General features: G+C 42.6%; 1 protein-coding gene across 6 annotated transcripts in view; it reads left to right on the plus strand.

Moving 5' to 3' along the window:
- Positions 1-18,004, plus strand: part of UBAP1 (ubiquitin associated protein 1) — a 36,052-nt gene extending 18,048 nt beyond the window's left edge. For all 6 annotated transcript variants that reach the window (XM_030466911.1, XM_030466906.1, XM_030466910.1 and 3 more), the window contains exons 2-8: positions 281-321; positions 4,886-5,010; positions 8,175-9,104; positions 13,861-13,896; positions 14,326-14,523; positions 15,923-16,024; positions 17,305-18,004. In XM_030466911.1, the coding sequence (XP_030322771.1) occupies positions 288-321; positions 4,886-5,010; positions 8,175-9,104; positions 13,861-13,896; positions 14,326-14,523; positions 15,923-16,024; positions 17,305-17,445 (1,566 nt within the window). In that variant the 5' untranslated portion in view covers positions 281-287 and the 3' untranslated portion in view covers positions 17,446-18,004. The remainder of the gene's footprint in view (positions 1-280; positions 322-4,885; positions 5,011-8,174; positions 9,105-13,860; positions 13,897-14,325; positions 14,524-15,922; positions 16,025-17,304) is intronic.
- Positions 18,005-18,882: the final 878 nt, after the last annotated feature.

Below are 18,882 nucleotides of genomic sequence, written 5' to 3' on the forward strand. Positions count from 1 at the left end.
TTCCTTTCCTTTTCCTTTCCTTTTCCTTTTCCTTTTCCTTTCCTTTCTTTTTTCTTTTCTTAAGATGTAAGTTGTCAGACCTTGGCTAAGTTACTTGTCTGCTCAGTCAATTCTTAAGACTATACAATAAATTTGCTCATCTGTCTTGGGAACAGGCTGAACAGCAAATATCTACCATCTGTCCTATAATCTAGACCAGTTCTAGACCAGGTAGAACTGCATGGACTTATGCTGTGCTATATGTATAAAGTTGCTAAAGCTGTTTTAAAATGTTTTTCAGGTTCTAAATGGCTTCTAAGAAGTTGGGATCCGACTCTCACGGTAAGTGAAATTTTACATCCTTGTGTTTTCAACAGGTTGAATCCTACTATTGCTGCCGATTAATGTCCCAACCCATACAGTTGATAGAGATTAATCCCTGAATAGTTTTTTGCTAGGAATTAAGTGTTTTGGTTTCTCTCTTTTCTGCCAACTGATGTTGTGCCTGCTTCTGGATTAAACTGGAATTCAGACTATTCCATGGCAGAATAGTAACTTCCCCCTTCAAAATCAAAGCTGGACTGCAGTTGCTACTGATGTTTGTTGAAGTGAACACTAGATCTGTATCTCTTTTTTGTGAGAGTCTCATGAGAAGATGGATTGAAAGTGAAGCTTTTAATGTGTCATTAAACCATCTTTGCTTTTGGCTCAGAAGTGGTTATTTTCCCTGAAATTGGATTAATCTGGTTGAGCAAGGAAGTGAAGAAGATAATATCTCATACATTTGAGATACGTAATGTCATGCAGATGATTGGTATAAAACACCTATTGTCTGTATATGTGCTTATCTTTTAGAAAAAAGGGGTGTAATTTGATAGTATTTATATTTCTCTGGAACATTAAAGTTTGTTGTATGTAATGTAGCTTTTTCAAATTACTTCAAGGTAGTACTACGATGTTAATATGAAATTTATAGTGTGATTTTTCATGCTATAGAAACTTCTGCTTTTAGAAATCAGCTTTGATATTACTGGGTTATCTTTCAGGTAAGAGGGTCCTGGGGAGTTCCATTTTTCCTTGAATTTTTTATTCAGTCTTGCAAATGTGAAGTTGAAGTACAGAATAGGAAATGCCTCATTTAGTAATATGGCTAAGGGTTCATAAAAATGACCTATCAAAATCTCCTTTCCTATGGCCCAGTGATCCTCCTGCTGCAAAACATTAAATTTAGTATTTGCTGCCAGCTCTTCATCAGTTGCTCTTGGATCTGTGAATGTTTTTTTTGTAGACAATCTGAACTGCTTGTCTTTTAAGTATGGTTTTATTTCTCTCTCCTGCTTCCTAACTCAGACTAGCAAAGACACTGTTCCAAGAGAGAATTCAGCCTGTTTTAAATATTTCTCACCCCAGTACAGTGTGGTTGAAAATACCCCTGGGCTTGAAAATAAAATCAAAATAAAGGGTGCTGTAGGCTAGCTGGTAAATTCGTCTACTCTTCTGTCTACATTGTTCCCCAGGATACCAGCAACACTGCCAACAGTACTGTTTGAGGAGCAACTGCCTTGGCTTGTTATGTTGTAAGGAATCAGCATGGCAATTGTTTCAGCCTTCTCCAGGCTTGTTAAGGATTAATCCTACTAAGAGAATGTCGTCTGATGGTAGAGAATCTAGCCCAGTAGCTACCTTCAGCTTCATGACTCTGGCAAGTTGATGAAATTGGTCACATTAGTTGATGCAAATCTTGTACTTACTGTTGAGTTGCTTTTTGGAGGTTAGAGGACTCGCAGAAATGGTTGAGGTTGGAAGAGATCTCAGTAGATTTTCACATCCAGACCTCTGCTCAAGCAGAGCCGCCTCGGGCAGGTTACTCAGGACATCTTCAGATGGAGAAGATGGGAACATAAGGTATGGGTGGAGAGAAAGGAACCCTTTTCCTATCTTGAAGTGTATTCTTGACATTCACCTGTAACTGTGCCTAATCATGTAGCTTTAAGTGCTCTCCTGGCATTTGTGAATCATCAGAAATTGAAGCTTAAGTTCCAGTAATGAGTGGCATCTAAAATGCAGCACTCATCTATTGTACAAAAAGTGTGGGTTATACCAAGCACCATTTGCCTGGTATCGCTGTTTTCACTATACAACTTGAGAGCTTTTAACTCTCAATTTCTGAGTATTATGTAAGTGTGGTTTTTGTGACCACAAAAAATACATTCCAGTTGGTTTCAAAACCGTTCCCCACTCTTAACTGGTAACTGGTTTTGTCTGATCTGTTTCCATGTAGCTACCAAACACCAGGACAGTCCTGTGGGCTGGCCAATGGAAATACTACTCCTTTAGTAGCTCTTGGGGTAGAAATACCATGTAGTGTTCAGTGTCAGAGATAGGCTGACAGGTATATTTTTGCAAGGGCCATTCTCAGAACATCCTCAATATGCTTTTAGGTGCTAAAAGGATGAAGTGTCTAACAGCCATGTTAAAAAACAGTTCAAAAAAAAGCTTTAATTGCTTCACTTGAGCATGTGAATTACTGAAACGGTTGCTTGTGTAGTACTTTCTGTATGTGGGTTTTGCTTATTGCTGTAGAATTTGCCATTTAAAACAATTTGCAGAAGGGTTGTACAAGAATAAAAGGGTTTTTAGCTTTCTGGATCAGATTTTAACTTGGTTACTACTGTCGTGACTGGGCTGGAACAAAGTTAGTAGTGTGTGCATCAGTCTTTTGCCTCAGACTTCTTACTCTCATGTGTCCTAAATCAGTTGGTGTCTTTCTTAACATGTGTTTGCAGGTTTTGTAGCAGGGTTGTTTTTAAGATGAGATTAGAGCAGTGGTTGCTGCCAGTATACTGAAAAATCAGTATACTGGGGAGAAACTTAAGGGTTTTTATTCCTTCTAGCTTCTGAGGTTGAACTGGCAGGTATCAGTTCAGCTCATCCAGTGTAGGTGAGTTTAGGGTGATAGGTTTTGTTGGTTTTGGTTTTTGTTTTTTGTTTGTTTTTTTTTTACAAAACAGAGTGTTGCTGTGTAAAACAGTATGTGTGCTTGTACCCTCTTTGCCCAGTATCTGTTTCAGGCAAAGGCTGCAGCTGTGTGAGTGAGTGTGCCTACCACTGACCATGTCAATAGGTCTAATGAGAAAAGTATTTGCACACTGAGCAATTTCAGCTGTGAGATGGGTGTAGAGGTAATCCTGCTTCCCTTGGGTCACCCTCCTTAGAGCAGGACTTGTGCCAGTGGGACTTAAGCAGTGCAGACTGTCAGCATCCCCTACATGGGGCTCTGAGGAGTCTGGAGATCTGGTTGTCTGTCACCTGGCAGTGATTGACTTCCCACAGTGCAGAGGTTGCCACAGTTGTTTCTGCATAACCAGGCACTTCAGCATATACACATTATCAGGCTGCCAGTTCAAATACTCTTTAAGTGCTTTATTGCTAATAGTTGTGTGTTGGTGCCATCTGGATACTCTGTTGTACAATGCTTAAAGTCAAGATCATTGAAAATGCTATTATATTCTGCTTGGAGTGTTTTTTTCATTCTAGTGGTGCATGTAGGATGTTGGGTATTCAGCCTATTCAAAGCTGGAGGAAATGCCACTTGTATCCTCACAGGACTATGGTACCAGCCATTGTGGTGTGCATAGTATGAGTTCTCAAGTGATGACAACACACTTAACATTTAAGTCCAAATTAACAGGATGTTCCTGTTTTCAAAAGCTGCTCCTCTTGGAGCCAGTGGCTGCCTTGTTGTAGGTGAGTCAACAGTGAAGGAACACAAACAATACATAAACTGTCATCTGAGTATGAAAATGGGTTATAGAAGTATCAACTTGAATCTCACTGAGCAAGAGGTTAGTCATTAAACACTATCTTAGGAATTGCTACTAATGTCTTTTTTGATCTGTAACGTTCAGGGTAAAAGAAAACTCCAGGTTGTCTTACACAGCCAGAAACCTTGCCTGTAATTCCAAAAAGTTAGACCAGTGATCCAAGACATCCCCTTTTAGTTTGTAGAGAAACACTGCAATTCATACTGTGGGATTTTTAATGCTTATTCACAGCAGGTGAAGGAAAACAAATCAATAGTCTGGCTTCTTGGAAGTGGCTGAGCTCTAAGTGATTCTGCCTCATGAGCTTGCAGGATGCTTGACAAAAGAGTTTTGTCCCAAAGGACTTTTTCATACTGTATGTAAGTGATATATAAAGGACAGGTGGAGGGGCTGTGAAACACATCTGAGGCCTCTCATGGGTGTGATCTCAAATCAGACAGATGATAAAGTTAGATTCCCTTGTTTCAAAAATCGTAATCGCTGTGGTAAATATTCTTGAGCTATTTATTTCATGGTGTTTTGATTAAAGTGTAGTGTCTGCTCTTTGGGCCACTGTGGCCACTTTTTGCCCAAACGTTACTTCCTACTTGTATGCCAAAACCTGTGTTTCAGTTTATCTTAGTTGCTCTAAAGCTGGGTCATTTTAAAGCCTGTTTCAAATGATACAAAGGGTTGGATCTTTTTATGGAGTCATTACAGAACACAGTATTCAGGAGAGCTTCAGCTTCCAATTGTGTAGACATAATCCTCACACAAGTGAAGCTAAGATGTTGGGTGTATTGACTTGAAGTTAATTGTTGGATTGTTTCATTGTGGGTGTGTTTTGGGTTTTTTTCTTAAATAGTTATGAGCTAGGATAGTGAAGAAAAAAAAAAAGCCAAACAACTACAAATAAACACCAACAACAAACTGAAGTCCAAACAGATGTGTTACTGATCAAGCAGCTTCCTCTGTATTGAGTCACCTGTTGTAGTTAGGGCATCAAAGGTAAAAATAGATCCCAAATAGGGAAATGTGCAACTTAACTGAATTCATTAAATACCTAAGATTTTTCTTTTTAAAATTTCTGCTTTTGATCTTAGGGCCTTTCAGTTACCTGGATGATGTCCCATTTAAAATAGGAGACAAATTCAAAACCCCAGCCAAGGTTGGATTACCTATTGGTTTCTGTCTGCCTGATTCTTCTCAGCTTGTCAGAGAAGCCCAGGTAAGTGATGTGTTTTGCTTTTCCACTCTGTTCCCTTCACCTCTGAGTTGCTGTAGATTGCAGGTATTCACTGGCTGCACAAATGTCCAATGTTACTCTTGTTGGCTCTGTAGTGTCATTTTGTAGTGTCAGAAGATCTGTTAAAATGTATAGAAAGATAGAAATATGATAGGCTGTGCAAAAAGCTTCTGCTTCTTTTTACTTAAAAAAGCCTAATAGCATTTATCTTAGCACAGGGTTTTTGTGTAATAGTTACATATCTAAATGTTATCCTGGCTAAATGTGAATAGCATCTTTAAGAGGAAAAATGGTAAGAACAGATACCACCCTGCTATGGCATACTTGCAGAATCTTTTTTGAGGGTAACAAATATATAACTATATTTTATGGGTTCTCACAATAGTGGGATAAAGAATAAGATTTCCAGTTCTTGGTGTTTCTAGTAGGGCAGATTACAGCTTGCTACAAATGGCTTCTGGGTCTTTGAGAAGCACATCTCCGTTACCATAAACTCTTGACAGCATAAAATCAATTGCTGTAGCATAACTGTTGAAAATCTGATGTTCAAATGCAGGTTGTCATACAGGAAATTTAACTGAATTGTGTTTTCTCATTTAGATGTTGTTTTCCTTGGTCAGTCCAAATTGTTGGTTGTTTTCACTGCAGCTGTGACAGGTTGCTGTAGATGGTTCTGCTTTTATTTATTTTTCATGCCTGCAACTCATCCACTGGAGAGCTGAATATCTCTATTAGCTTACATTGAGCCTTTTTCATTATACCCATGACATGATTACCTGATTGTCCTAATACACATTTCCACCCAGCTAAGCTGAGATGGCAGAGCTAAGGGAGACTTGTGTCCTAGTGTGGGCTTCCTTGTGCTGTGTCCCCATTTTCCTGCCAAGGTGATGCTCAAATGTAGTATTCCTGGGTAGGCTGCTATGCCTTGCACAATATGATGTGAAAATACAGACTGCATCTCCCACTGCAGTTTCACTTTTTTACAGCTGTAGTGAGAGTTGTTTAAAAAAAAAAGCTGCAGAAAAGCACAATTGACCATAGTCTAGTATTTCTATATAAATACTCTCCATATTTTTAATGCTTAAAAATATGGCTTTGGTCAGTTTTAGTCATGTGTATGACCATGTAGTTATCCACAAAGAGAACTCAGACAGCTCTGCTCAGACAGAGGAGATTGTGTGCATGAGTAGTGCCCAGCATCTGGCAGTGAGATGATTTGGACATGTGCAGAGCATTCAGCACCATACAACATTCTGACCTCTAACCTGGGATGATACAGATCCAATGGATGGACCACTCATTGGATAAGGAACTGGCTGGGTGGTCACACCCAAAGAGTTGTGATCATCAGTGTCCAAATGAGTGGTGTTCCTCAAGGGTCAGTACTTGGACCAGTGTTGTTTAACATCTTTGTTGGCAACATGAGCAGTGGAATTGAATGCAGCCTCATGGAGTTTGCTGGTGACACCAAACTGTGTGGTGAAGTCAGCATGCTGGAGGGAAGGGATGCCATCCAGAGGGACCTTGACAGGCTTGAGAAGTGGACTCATGCAAACTGCATGAAGTTCAACAAGTCCAAGTGCAAGGTTCTGCACCTGGGTCAAGGCAATTCTGAGCATGAATACAGGTTAGGAGGAGAAGGGATTGAGGACAGCTCTGAGCTGTGCACCTGCAGCTCAGAAAGCCAACCAGGTCCTGGGCTGCATCAAAAGGAGCACAGACCCCTGGTCAAGGGAGGTGATTCTCCACCTCTACTCTGGTGAGACCCCACCTGGAGTGCTGTGTCCAGTTCTAGAGTCCCCAACATGAGAAGGACACAGAGCTCCTGGAACATGTCCAGAAAAGATCCAGAAAATGCTCAGAGGGCTGGAGCACCTCCCCTGTGAAGTCAGGAAGTTGGGGTTGTTCAGCCTGGAGAAGAGGAGGCTCTGAGATGACCTTATAGCAACCTCCCAATATCTGAAGGGGGCTACAAGAAAGATAGGGTAGGGGTTTTTACATGGGTGTGTAGTGAGAGGACAAGGGGAAATGGTTTAAAACTTGAAGAGAGGAGGTTTAGGTTAGACATTAGGAAGAAATCCTTTTTTGTGAGGGTGGTGAGACACAGGCACAGGTTAGCCAAGGAAGTTGTGTCTGTTCCCTCCCTGGAAGAGTTCAAGTCCAGGTTGGATGGGGCTTGGAGCAATCTGGGAGGTGTCCCTGCCCATGCAGGGGGATTGGGACTGGATGGTCTTTAAGGTCCCTTCCAACTCTATCCATTCTATACTACTTAGATTTTTCTAAGTCACCTTGCAGATAAATGTGTGTTTCACAGCTCCTGGGGTTTTTCAGTTAAGGGAAGGGAAAATTATTACATAGTTGAGATAGACTTATATTCATGATCTCACTGGACCTTGCTATGGGTTGGTGTGTGATGAAACTTGCAATGTGCTAACCTGGTCGTATAGAAGCTTCAGTGATGTGAGAAAAGATTGTGGAATCCTGTCATGCCAGTAACAGCAGCAAAATCTGCTACTTCTGGTAGTGCTCATTGCTGTAGCCAGTATATCAGCTGTGGCTGGTGAGCTCTTGTCTCTGGGGTAAGAATAGCAATACTGCTTCAACTAGTAGGTGTGAAGTCCCCTATTCCTAGGGCAAAATGAGTTGTACCATATTGGTCTTTGGAAGCAAAAATACACAGACATAGTCCTCATTGACTTGTGCACATGTGGACAGGGGGTAGTTCAGTGTTGCCAGATCTGGGTTATGATTATCCATCTAGTATCACATCAGACTTCCTTGGTACATCTGTTGTCTGAGCTGTGAAACTGATTTTTGGGGTGATAAGTAGCTCTGAAGTAAAACTAAATGTAGGAAGGAGGCAAAATTGAAACCATAGCCAGGTTTTGCTAATAGAAGGAAAACTGACTTTTTGGTGTCTTCTAACTTCACCTGTATGTTGGGTTACAAGAGATGTTAAAAAAATCATTCTGCCTGTCCAGGGCAATTCATGTGGCTTTTATTCTGTTACTCATGTTGCTCTTACCAGTAGTGCTGTGATCTTTATAATGTGTTTGGTTTTGTTTGTTTGTTTGTTTGTTTGTTTGTTTGTTTTCTTTTTCTTTTTTTTTCTTTTCTCTCCTTTCCTCTCCACCCTGGGTCAGTATGACTTCTCCCTGGAAAAGAAAACAATTGAGTGGGCTGAAAATATCAAAAAAATTCAAGCTGCCCAGAGAGAAGCTGAACGCAAGGCAGAAGAAGCCTTAGCAAATTCAAAAGCAGCTCCAGAGGACAGCCACAAAATGGGGTTCTCAGAGGGACCTTGCCCTGAGGCCATGCCTCCTCCTATTAACCCCATCCTTGCTAGCCTGCAGCACAATAATATTCTTACTCCCACGCCAGCTGACAGCAGTGCTGTGAAGCAGAAGGTTCTCAGTCCACCTCGTCCAAAAGCAGATTTCAACCCAGCTGATTTTGAATGTGAAGAAGACCCGTTTGACAAACTGGAACTAAAAACTATCGACGACAAAGAGGAATTGAAAAATATTCTTGGAATTCATGTTGGTACTACTGGGCCAATTGTTGCCCAGCTGTTAGATAATACTTTACCCAAAGGAGGATCTGAATCAGTGCTGCAAGATGAGGAAGTTCTGGCATCCATAGAAAGGGCCACGTTGGACTTCAAGCCCCTTCACAAACCCAATGGCTTTATCACTTTACCGCAGCTGGGAAACTGTGAAAAGATGTCCTTGTCTTCCAAAGTTTCCCTGTCCCCTATCACTTCAGTGAGCAATATCAAGTCCCTGTCCTTTCCTAAACTTGACTCCGATGAGAGTGATCAGAAACCATCAAAGCTCACGAGCACTTTCCACAGCACTACCTGTCTCCGCAACGGCACTTTGCTCAGCTCTTTGCAGACCTGTGCTCAGAGTAAAGCTAGTGAACTGAACGGACACCATGTGGTTGGTCTTTCTGCTCTAAATGAGGACAGTGGCACGGAGATATCAACATTATCCTCTTCATCCAGGCTGCCTTCCCTGGCTGTGTCGACAGTTTGTACAGAAGAAGAGTCCTCTCAAAGCACAGCGACTACGGTAAACGTGCAGTGGGTTGGAATTGGGGTTTGCTGGGGAGATGTGGAGGTGCAGAGGCAAATGTTGCTTCTAAAATGCCCTGTGGCTTTGGGTTTAGTTTCATTTAATAGGAGTCGTGCGTAGATCCTCTAAATTTACACAATAAACTCATCAGTCCAACAGGTCCTTATGCTGGCAGTTCTGAACTTATTCATTATTGCTCTGTAGGCTTCCCAGAACACTTTTTATACTAATTTTAGTGATTTTTATCTCAGCTTTTGTGTGCTCATAGTTCTCAGAATCGTTCTGGTTAGAAAAGACCTTTAAGATCTTTTCCATCCATTAACCTAACCTTATCCAGTCTAGTGCAAAATCATGTTTCTAAGCACATCTGCATGTCTCTTAAACACCTCCAGGGACGGTGATGCAATCACCTCTGTGGGCAGCCTTGTTCCGATGTTTAATAATACGCAGGTCCTTTTCCTCTGAGCAGCTTTCCAGCCATTCTTTCCCAAGCCTGTAGTGTGTCCTGGGGTTGTTGTGACCCCAGTGTAGGAACAAACTCTTGGCCTTGCTGCACTTCATACAATTGGCCTTGGCCCATCAGTCCAGCCTGTCCAGGTCCCTCTTCAGAGCCTTCCTACCTTCAGGCAGATCAACACTCCTGCCCAGCTTGGTGCCAGCTGACTTGAATGTGCACTCCATCCCTTTGTCCAAAACGTTGATAAAGATATTAAAGAGAACTGGCCCTGATACAGAGTCCTGGGGAACACCCCTGGTGACTGGCCACCAGCTCTGTTGAACTCTATTCACCACAGCTCTTTTGAGCCTGGCAATCCAGCCAGTTTTTTACCCAGCAAAGAGGATACCAATGTAGGCCACATGTAGCCAGTTCCTTCATGAGAGCACTCTGAGAAACAGTGTTGAAGGCTTTACTGAAGTCCAGGTAAACAATGTCCACAGGCTTTCTCTCATCCACAAAACAGGTCACCTTATCATAGAAGAAGCATGTTGTGCAAGCAGGACCTGCCTGTCATGAACCCATTCTGACTGGACTTGATTGCCTTGTTGTCCTGCACAGGCTGTGTGCTGGCATTCCAGATGATCTGCTCCATAACCTTCCTCAGTATCAAGGTCAGGCTGACAGGCCTGTAGTTCCCCAGATCTTCCTTGTGGCCCTTCTGGGAGAGGTGCATCACCTTTTCCAGTCTACTGGGATCTCCCTGGTGAACTAGCACTGCCTGGTAAATAGTGCAGACTGGCTTGGTGAGCACTTCTGACAGCTCCTTCAGTACCCTTGGTGGATCCCAGCTGGCCCCAGAGGCTTGTGTATGTCTGGGTGCAGTTGGTCACTAACCATCTCTTCTTGGATTATGGGGCTTTAAAGTGCCCCTCATCCATGTCTCCTAGCTTAGGGGACTGTGTGCCTTGCATACCTTATCTATAGATACATTCTCTATATGATCCAGCATTCTGTCTTATCCAGCAGAAAAAAAATCTGATTCTGAAGTGCTTTTAGGTTTTGAGTTAAAGCTTTTCTGGATTTGTTCCTCAGCTTGCTGATTGCATTTGCTGTAGATAATAGGAAATGCAGGCTTTCCATGGAATAGAGAAGCAATAATAGATTGAAGCACCTAGATGTGCTGTGTCATTCAGGATAGAAGAGAGAGCTTGCAGTTGTTCTGCAGTGAAATAAATGTCTTTTTTTTTTTTTTTTTAAATCTTCCTGAGATTTTTCCTCCTTCCCTCTTTTTAAAAATCTAATCTTTAGAAGAAAGAAAGTTATAATAGTCTGAGATCTGGTATTTACCCTCTTCCTTTTGGTGGAGGATGGAAAAATTGCTTGGTGGATACCAAAACCAATCTTGAAGATCCCCTCAGATCTCTAAGGTTGCAGTTGTTTGCTGCATGGCTCTGAGGTGGGAGCTTCATGCTTTGTTTCCTCAAACTTGCAGCAAATTTTAAAATTACTTTGGGGACACTTCACACCACCTGTTATTGTCTTTTTCTCTTTGTGAATAAGAACAGAGATTTGAGTAAGTTGTGGGCTTATTTTAAAAAAAAACAACAATAAGTGAACATAAATGCTGAGCAGAAAAGAATCATGATTTTGTGAAGGCATGAAGCCCAGTGAAAGCTGTATAGTTAAATTCTTTAGCAGGCTCTCAAATAATCTGGTTTCTTCTGCTCAGTATATGTGGTGCTTCTGTTGTTTTTTTGTGTGTGAAACCATGTGCTCTAAAACTAGTGACAGTGCTTTTCTCCCATTTTTCTTTCACCAGGCTTAGGTAAATGCATTATTAATTGTGAAATACATTATTGTGGCAACCAGTGTATTTGTCAGAGCACAGCAGAAGAGCTGTTTTTTATCACTGGAACAATTTAATCTAGTAAACAGAAGCAGCAGTACTCTGGGAACTGCTGGCTGCTGCTGATCACAGGTTTGAGAGGAGCTCAAAGGTGAAACCTTGAAGTATAACGTGTGGCACAGCTCTTGAATTAACATGTAAGATCACTTGCAAGTACATAGGCATTCAGATGGCCAAATTTTTGGTCTACCTATTCAAATCTCTCTGCTCCCTTTCCCAAGAGGGAAAGTGGATTTTCAGGTGCTATAAGGGAAGACATAAACACAGAAACAAACAAAAAAAGGACTTAATAAGAGAAGTGGTAAAGATTTTAATTTGAAACTATTTCTGCCTTGGAAGTAGCAAACCAATAAAATAGGTATGCTGGCAGAACTAGTTCTTCCTGTTTAAATTTCAGGACTGGACTCTGTTTCATATTTTCACAACATGCTGAAAGTGGGTGAAAAATGACAGCTGAGCTGCAAGATTTTGAAGCAAATGCAACAGAAGTCTTGAAGTAAATGTAACAAAAATATTTAGAATATGAAAAGGATAGAAGGAAGTCACAGTCATCCCAGTGGCTGGGAGAACCCTTTTCTGCAGGGTTACATAAGAATAAGCCTGTCCTTTTTAGAAAGCCTCAGTACAATTGTATGTGTATTCCACAGTGATTTTGTCTTGCCCTCACAAGGCTTGAGCTTGTACCTTGTGGACTTACCAGCAGAGTTTGTTCTACCAGTGAACTGGATCTAGGATTTTTTGATGGGAACAAACTTGTGATTTCTCTGAGCCTGCTCTGATTCTGTCCTGAGTGGTCTTGTTTGCAGCTCATTGCTTTGCTCTTTGCAGCATAGGCTGAGGGAAGAATGACTAGTGAAGAGTTTGGAATTAAACAAAGCTGGTCAGAGATCTGATTAGTATGATGTATTTTATATAGAGAAATCTCTGGTTACAAGAAGATGGGGCCATGCAGGATATAAAATGGCTGCACTCCTTGAAGGTTTAAGACCTAAGGGAATGTGTCTGTTGAGTGACCAGCGCTTGCTTTGTCTCCTGAAATTCCTTTAAGTGTTTCCTTCCTCTGCTGAAAGTCACTGAATGCAAGCACATGCTGATAAGCTCAGGTAGATTGAAGAGGATGAGCTGGTTTTCCCAGACTCTTGAATTTCTGGCTGTCAGAAGCAGTGTTGGTTTTCCTTACTGCAGCATCAATAACAAAGCATCTTCCTTCATTTTGGTAACAGGCTGGTTCCAGGGCTGCTCCAGAACCCCCATTTCAGCCTATCTCATATTCTAGTGCTTTTTACTCTGGCAAAAGTGTCTGGAAGAGGGTATGTTCTCTACCATCATGAGGACAGATTCTTAGGTAAACCAGTCCCATCAGACTGAGTATGACTTCTCAGGCTTTGTTTCCTAGAAAAGAAATTGTTACCCTGGAGATGAAAATGGTGAGAAATGCACAAGAAAACCTTCTTGATGGTAGTTCAAGGTATTTTGCAAGTAAATAGGACTTGACAAAATCCTAATAGGTGTTTCTCAGAATTGCTTTGTTGTATTTTTTTTTTATAAGCAGGGTTTTGTTGTTTAGTTATGACCTTTCTGAAATAAATGGATGATCTTTCAAGCAGTCTTTGGTATAATAGTTATTATTAAGAAATGCAAAGAGCTGAGGCTTTTTGGTCAACAGTGTTTTCTTTCAGTGTTTCGTAAGCCTGTTTAAAATGCAGGAAGACCTTTAAATGGATGAAACTAAATGTGCAGATTTGGTGAGGCTAAGTTCTGACTTTTCAGTGCTGTTATCTTGGGTGAAGCCATATGAAGTGTTGGGCTGGTTCTGCAGGAGCAGAGGAGGTGTACAGCAGGGAACATCACCCAGCCTTGGTGGCACACTGGGAATGGGACCAAGAGTTGAGTGTTGGTAGAAAAATCACGTGTTGCCTTCAGGCAGTGTGCCATGTTGCTTTCATATGGCACGTGAAATGCAATGCTTTCAGAGTAGAAAAGGAGTAGTTATTTATCCTACTCCTTCTCCTGGTCAAAAAGCCCAGGAGAAGTCTTTAAGCAATGACTTTAAAATCATCACTGTGTCAAGAGCTGAATAATCACCAGTGTATGGTGATGACATGAACATGCAGCTGTTGCAGTGACAGCACAAGCAAGCTTACAATTACTGTGAGGTGGGGACACATCCTGCTTGGAGTTCAGGGGTTTGTAGGGTGGTGAGACAAGAAATCATCCTTATGATGACCATACTATAATTACACACAACTGTAACATCTGCATGTCACGTGTGGAAGCCTGATCAGATCACAGATCTCCCTAATGTGGCTTATTCCCAGGTCTCTCCCATAAAACCCTTCTCCCCCAGCTGTAGCAAATTGTGCTCACAAGAGCATGATGTTTATAGTCATTCTTATGTTGTCCAACAGGTACACCCAGACTACAAGGAAACAGAAATCCCTGTGGTAAGTGCCCCAGCACCTGTGTATTTGTACTGGACCATGTTTGTAAAAATTTCCAGATGCAGTGTTCCTTTGAGTACAGACACCCATAAGTGATGAGTAAACTTGGGGTGAAGGAAGCAGTCTGAGGTACAGGGCTTGGCTGTATCCTAAGGACTTCATGGTTGCAAAGGTTGGGAATTGAAAGATTTTGGTCCCATGGAAGGAGAGGATATATTGCAAAGAATCTGAGTTATAGTGTGTTGCTTTTGAGGGTAAAATGGGTATGGTGAGAGTCAGACTGTGCACTGCTTGGTTGTGTGGGTAACTTCCCAAGAGCAGTCTTTAAAGCCTCCCTAGTTAATTGGGATACCCGGTTCTGCACTAGCTAGAAACAGAATGTGGGGATGCAGAAGATGACCATCACCTCAATTTCTGGATTTTTCCCTCTAGGTAACGCACCAAAATTTCCCAATGTCTAAAGTGCCCAGTAACACCAGCTGCACAAAGTGGCCAGGTGTCCCTGCTCCTGAGATGCAGCAGACCCTCACTGCTAGTGAGAGGCAGTGTGTGGAGACAGTTGTCAACATGGGGTACTCACCTGAGAATGTCCTGAAAGCCATGAAGAAGAAGGGACAGAACATAGACCAGGTAAGAGCTTGTGAAGTGGGGGGGAAAAAAAAGCAGGGTGAGGGGGGGAAAATACTTCTGGTCTAACAGGGGGTTGCAGTCTGTAGGTAGAGAAGCTGTCACCTGGCACTACAAAAAAATACCCAAGAAAAGTGTCTTCAGCCTTTTTCAAATGAGAGACTTGAGTCAGCTACAGCTGTGGGTGCTGGGATAGAGCTACCCTGAGTTTGGGTGGGCAGTAGCAGGTCTTCCTAGGACCCACAGAACCATCTGAAGGAAGCTTGGTGAGGCTCTCTGCTGTGTTTAGTGCCCTGTGACCAAAAAAATAGACAGCTTCACTTCTTCCGAGCATGAGGGGTTACAGTGCTGACACCCCTCCTTGTAGAGACACTGGGCCTTGCAGGATTAGGACAGCCCTGAAAAGCTCTGGCAAGGCACTGCTATCTGACTTACTTTTTGTTTGTTCTGGTCCATCTGGTCCTGGTGTTTGCTGCCTCATTCCTTGCCTCAGAGACTTGCTTAAACCAGTCACAGAGCATAAAGCACTGCAGGGTGATGTGTGGCTCTGGGTCTTTAAAACAAACGTTTTACAGCAGGGGAATGTGGCCCGACTTTCTGAGCTGACCCTAGGCAAGGTGTGTAAAGCATCACCTGGAGGGACTGTGCCTGTCACCTGGGGAGGAGGAGTGTCCCAGTGCTTCCTGCTCCTGAAGCTCATCTGCTTGTCCACCACCTACACATTGAGAGCAGTTTAAACTGTGTGCTGGGGTGAACTGTAGTATCCAATGGAAACAATAGGCTTAGGAGAGTGGTTTTAAATCCTGCTGTATTTGCAGGCTGTGTTCTTTCACCCTGCTAGCACTGCCTATCTGATATTTCCCCATGCCCCTTGAGGCTGAGGACAGATGAGAAATCTGGCAACGTTTTTTGGGCCTGTGAGCTGGGATTTGCAGCTCGCTCACCAGTTATGCTCAGCTGATCTCAAAAGGCTGACTGCTTTCAAATTCATCAGCTCTTACAGCTCTCTGAGAGGAAGCTAAGAGCTGACACATCTTGACTGCTGGACCTACAGTTTCATTTTAAAAACTTGTATAAAAAGCACAGTTAAACTTCTGTCTTCTGCTCAATGATCAAGCACAAAAGTCTAAATATAAGCTTCTGAGACTGTTTTGACTGGAGAGGAAGATGATGTTTCAGAGCTGGTGGGAGAGCACAGGAGGACAGAAGTGCTGGTTGTTTTCTGTGAGTGAGCTCTTGCGTAACAAGTGTTTGAAGTCTATTGGGAAGGACTTTATCTTGATCCATGGTGAATCCTGGGGTATAGTCATGCTCAGTCCCTCTGTGAGTATGAAGATGGGATTCAGCCACACACTTTGAATGCCACTCTGCAAACTTAGTTCCTTTTCTTCATTCCCCACAGGTTTTGGATTACCTGTTTGCACACGGGCAGCTTTGTGAGAAGGGTTTTGACCCACTTCTTGTTGAAGCAGCTTTGGAAATGCACCAGTGTTCAGAGGAGAAGGTGAGGGTGCAATAGAGACAGTGCACTGGGATGAGGAATTCCAGCAGCAGTTACTCTGTTCCTCTTGTTTCCAAGACTGACTGCCAAAGGGACATCCTTGTAGTGATAAAGTGAATATGTGTTTAAGCAATAGAGTTCTTTTGCACTCTTTTCTTAGTATCCCTTGCATGCAGTTTTTATGGGCAAAGGGTTTCTTTAAAGACTCTGCTTACTCTGGTTGCAATGGTTTGAACCCAGAGTTCTGTGAGAGTGGTGACTGGTACACAGACAGTTAATTTCAGAAGCAGCAAATTATCTTCCAAACCCTGCCAGCCTGCCCTGCCTCTGCATTTTCTCCCTTGTACAAATGCATCTGCCTGGCTGCTCTGCAAATTGGGTTAGGGCTTGCTGTAGAATCAGCTGGAATACATTTTTTGGGGTCTGGTTCATTGTCTGGTTGCTTTTCCAGCACCAGAAGTACAGAAGCAGGAGTGGGTAGCCAGGGCAGAGCACAGCAGGGCCTTTTAAAATCTGCCTGCCTGTTGTGTCCTCAGTTGCTGTATGAAATCTTTAGAGGTGCAGCCCAGTCCCCTCAGACACACATATGGCTTCCTGCCTTTCTGGGACTTAATGATGAGCTTGCTAACAGAGTAACTGTGAAAATGGGACAAGTGACTGAGTTCAGGAAACACATTTGCTCCTGGGAAAGCCCCCATATTGGAAGTGGCTCATCTCCTGATTGCCCATTTTAACCTGGTTGCTTGGGGTTTTTTTGCCTCTCTGGAGTGGAGTGAATGGCAGAGGGATCACAAAGTCTGATGAGTTGACTCAGTTCTTGTCAGTTTTTTCACAGTCTGGGAGGATTTATGGATGATGATGGTTGCATTGTATGTGTTAAGAGCCAGTTTATAGCAAGGGCAACTCTACTATTCCCAAAGTCAAGGCGACCTTAAAAAAATCCAGATGCAGCAGAAGCTGCTGGATGGGTGAGCAGGGAGCCATTAATCATCATTTTTGGTAACCCACACTGGGCTGGGCTGATATTTCCTACTGGTAAAGACTCCCCTGCAGACTGAGCTTTGGTGTCTTGCTGAAGAGGATTTTGAAAATGCAGGATTGCAGACAAAGGGGACTGAAAGTGAAGCCCTGTGGGCTACTGAACCCACAGCTCTGCCAGCTCTGGTGTGAGTGGACTTTTTCCAAACAGATCTGGATTGGGCTGCACATGGGGAGGAGGGATCCACACCCAGCCCTCTGTGCTAAACCCCCACCAAGCACTGATCCTCTTGTCTGTCTTTCAGATCACAGAACTTCTCCAGCTAATGAGTCAGTTTAAAGAAATGGGCTTTGAACTAAAAGACATTAAGGAAGTCTTACTATTACATAACAACGACCATCACAATGCTTTGGAAGATCTAATGGCCCGTGCAGGTGCCAGCTGAAAACACATTCCTGGATTTTCTGCGTGCAACAGAGCAGGACCAGCCTTGCCACCTTCACATCCAGTGTGACTTGTTCTTGGCAGGAAGGAATCCAGCTTTTCACATATATGGGAGAATGACTGAGCAAGCCCGCCTGTGTGCATCACTCCAGCATTTCTCTTTCCACTGAGAGCCAACTTTCTTTCTTAAATTAAATTTTTAAAGTGTCCTTTCCTAAGTTTCCTTTTTCCAGCTTGGCCACGGAGAGTTTAGACTGCTCAACCTCTACTGGAACTGTACATAGGTAGAGACAGGTGTGGTTTCCCCCCTCACTGTTGCACTGGAGTTGGACAGAAGATTACTAAGTTGGTTCTGAAAATAGGATGCTTTGGTTCTTTGAAGCTGCTTTCATGGTGTCTGCTTGTACTGAATTACTTACTTGACTGTGTCACAGTCCAGATTAACTGGTGAAATTTGACCTTTAGTGCAATGGAGTTTTATTTTTTGGTTGGAAGTTAGTCTGTAACTTAGTAAAACACTGGTTCAGGAACTGTTGCTATGCATAAGGAGAGAAGCTGTTCCTCTTGTGGGTTTGTTTTTTTTTGTTGTTGTTGTTGTTTTTCCACCCATGCTTCCAACCCATGCTACCAAACTTGAGTGTCCAGTGCCGAGTGGTGTGTAAGTTCCCTTCAGACAGGTAAGCTGTGAACTTTACCTGGACCTGAAAATTGTGTTTATTCTTGAACCTGAAGGCAGTGTTGGGGCTCGGCATTCTTAATCCCCCAGGCTTGTAGGATATTTAAGACAATGCCCTGCTAGGAAATCAGTTACCTTTTTGTTTTCGGTAATACTCAGTGTGATGCAGGAGGTTTCTTTCAAGCACTTTCTTAAAAACAAATATTACTCACTGCAGTAGTTCCATTTCTCACACTGCTCTAGAATTACATAACACCTAGTACTAGAAATCAGATTTTTGGGTTGGTTTTGATAGTTCAAAGTATTACATTGTACATTGTTCAAGTTCTAAATACATAAAATATCAGCAGTCTTGAGGAATCTTTAAAGTAATTTGCTAAAGTATTTTGATTCTGCAGACAAACAACTAATAAAGCCCTCAAATACAACTCCCAGTGTCATGGTTCCCATCTCTCATGCTCTTTGGCTTCAGCAGATGAAGAATGTGCTGGATCCCACCTGCCCAGGTGCTTTCTGCTCCTGCTGGCACACATGAACCTGGGTCAGGCTGATGGGCCAGAGCTCTCCAGGCAGGTGGCTGCAGTGGGGGAATGTGCTGCATTTTTCTGTGGCTTACTTGTTTTTTTTCAAAAACTAAGCCTAGGAATCCAAACTAACATTAGAGCATGGAGCTGGGAGCATCGGACTTTGGGAAGGGAAAACTGGGCTTACTGCCTCATCTTCAGTTTTCCAGGAGGATGTTTTAACTCATTAGGACCCCAA

Source organism: Calypte anna, chromosome Z (genome assembly GCF_003957555.1).
Source record: "Calypte anna isolate BGI_N300 chromosome Z, bCalAnn1_v1.p, whole genome shotgun sequence".
NCBI classification, from domain to species: Eukaryota; Metazoa; Chordata; class Aves; order Apodiformes; family Trochilidae; genus Calypte; species Calypte anna.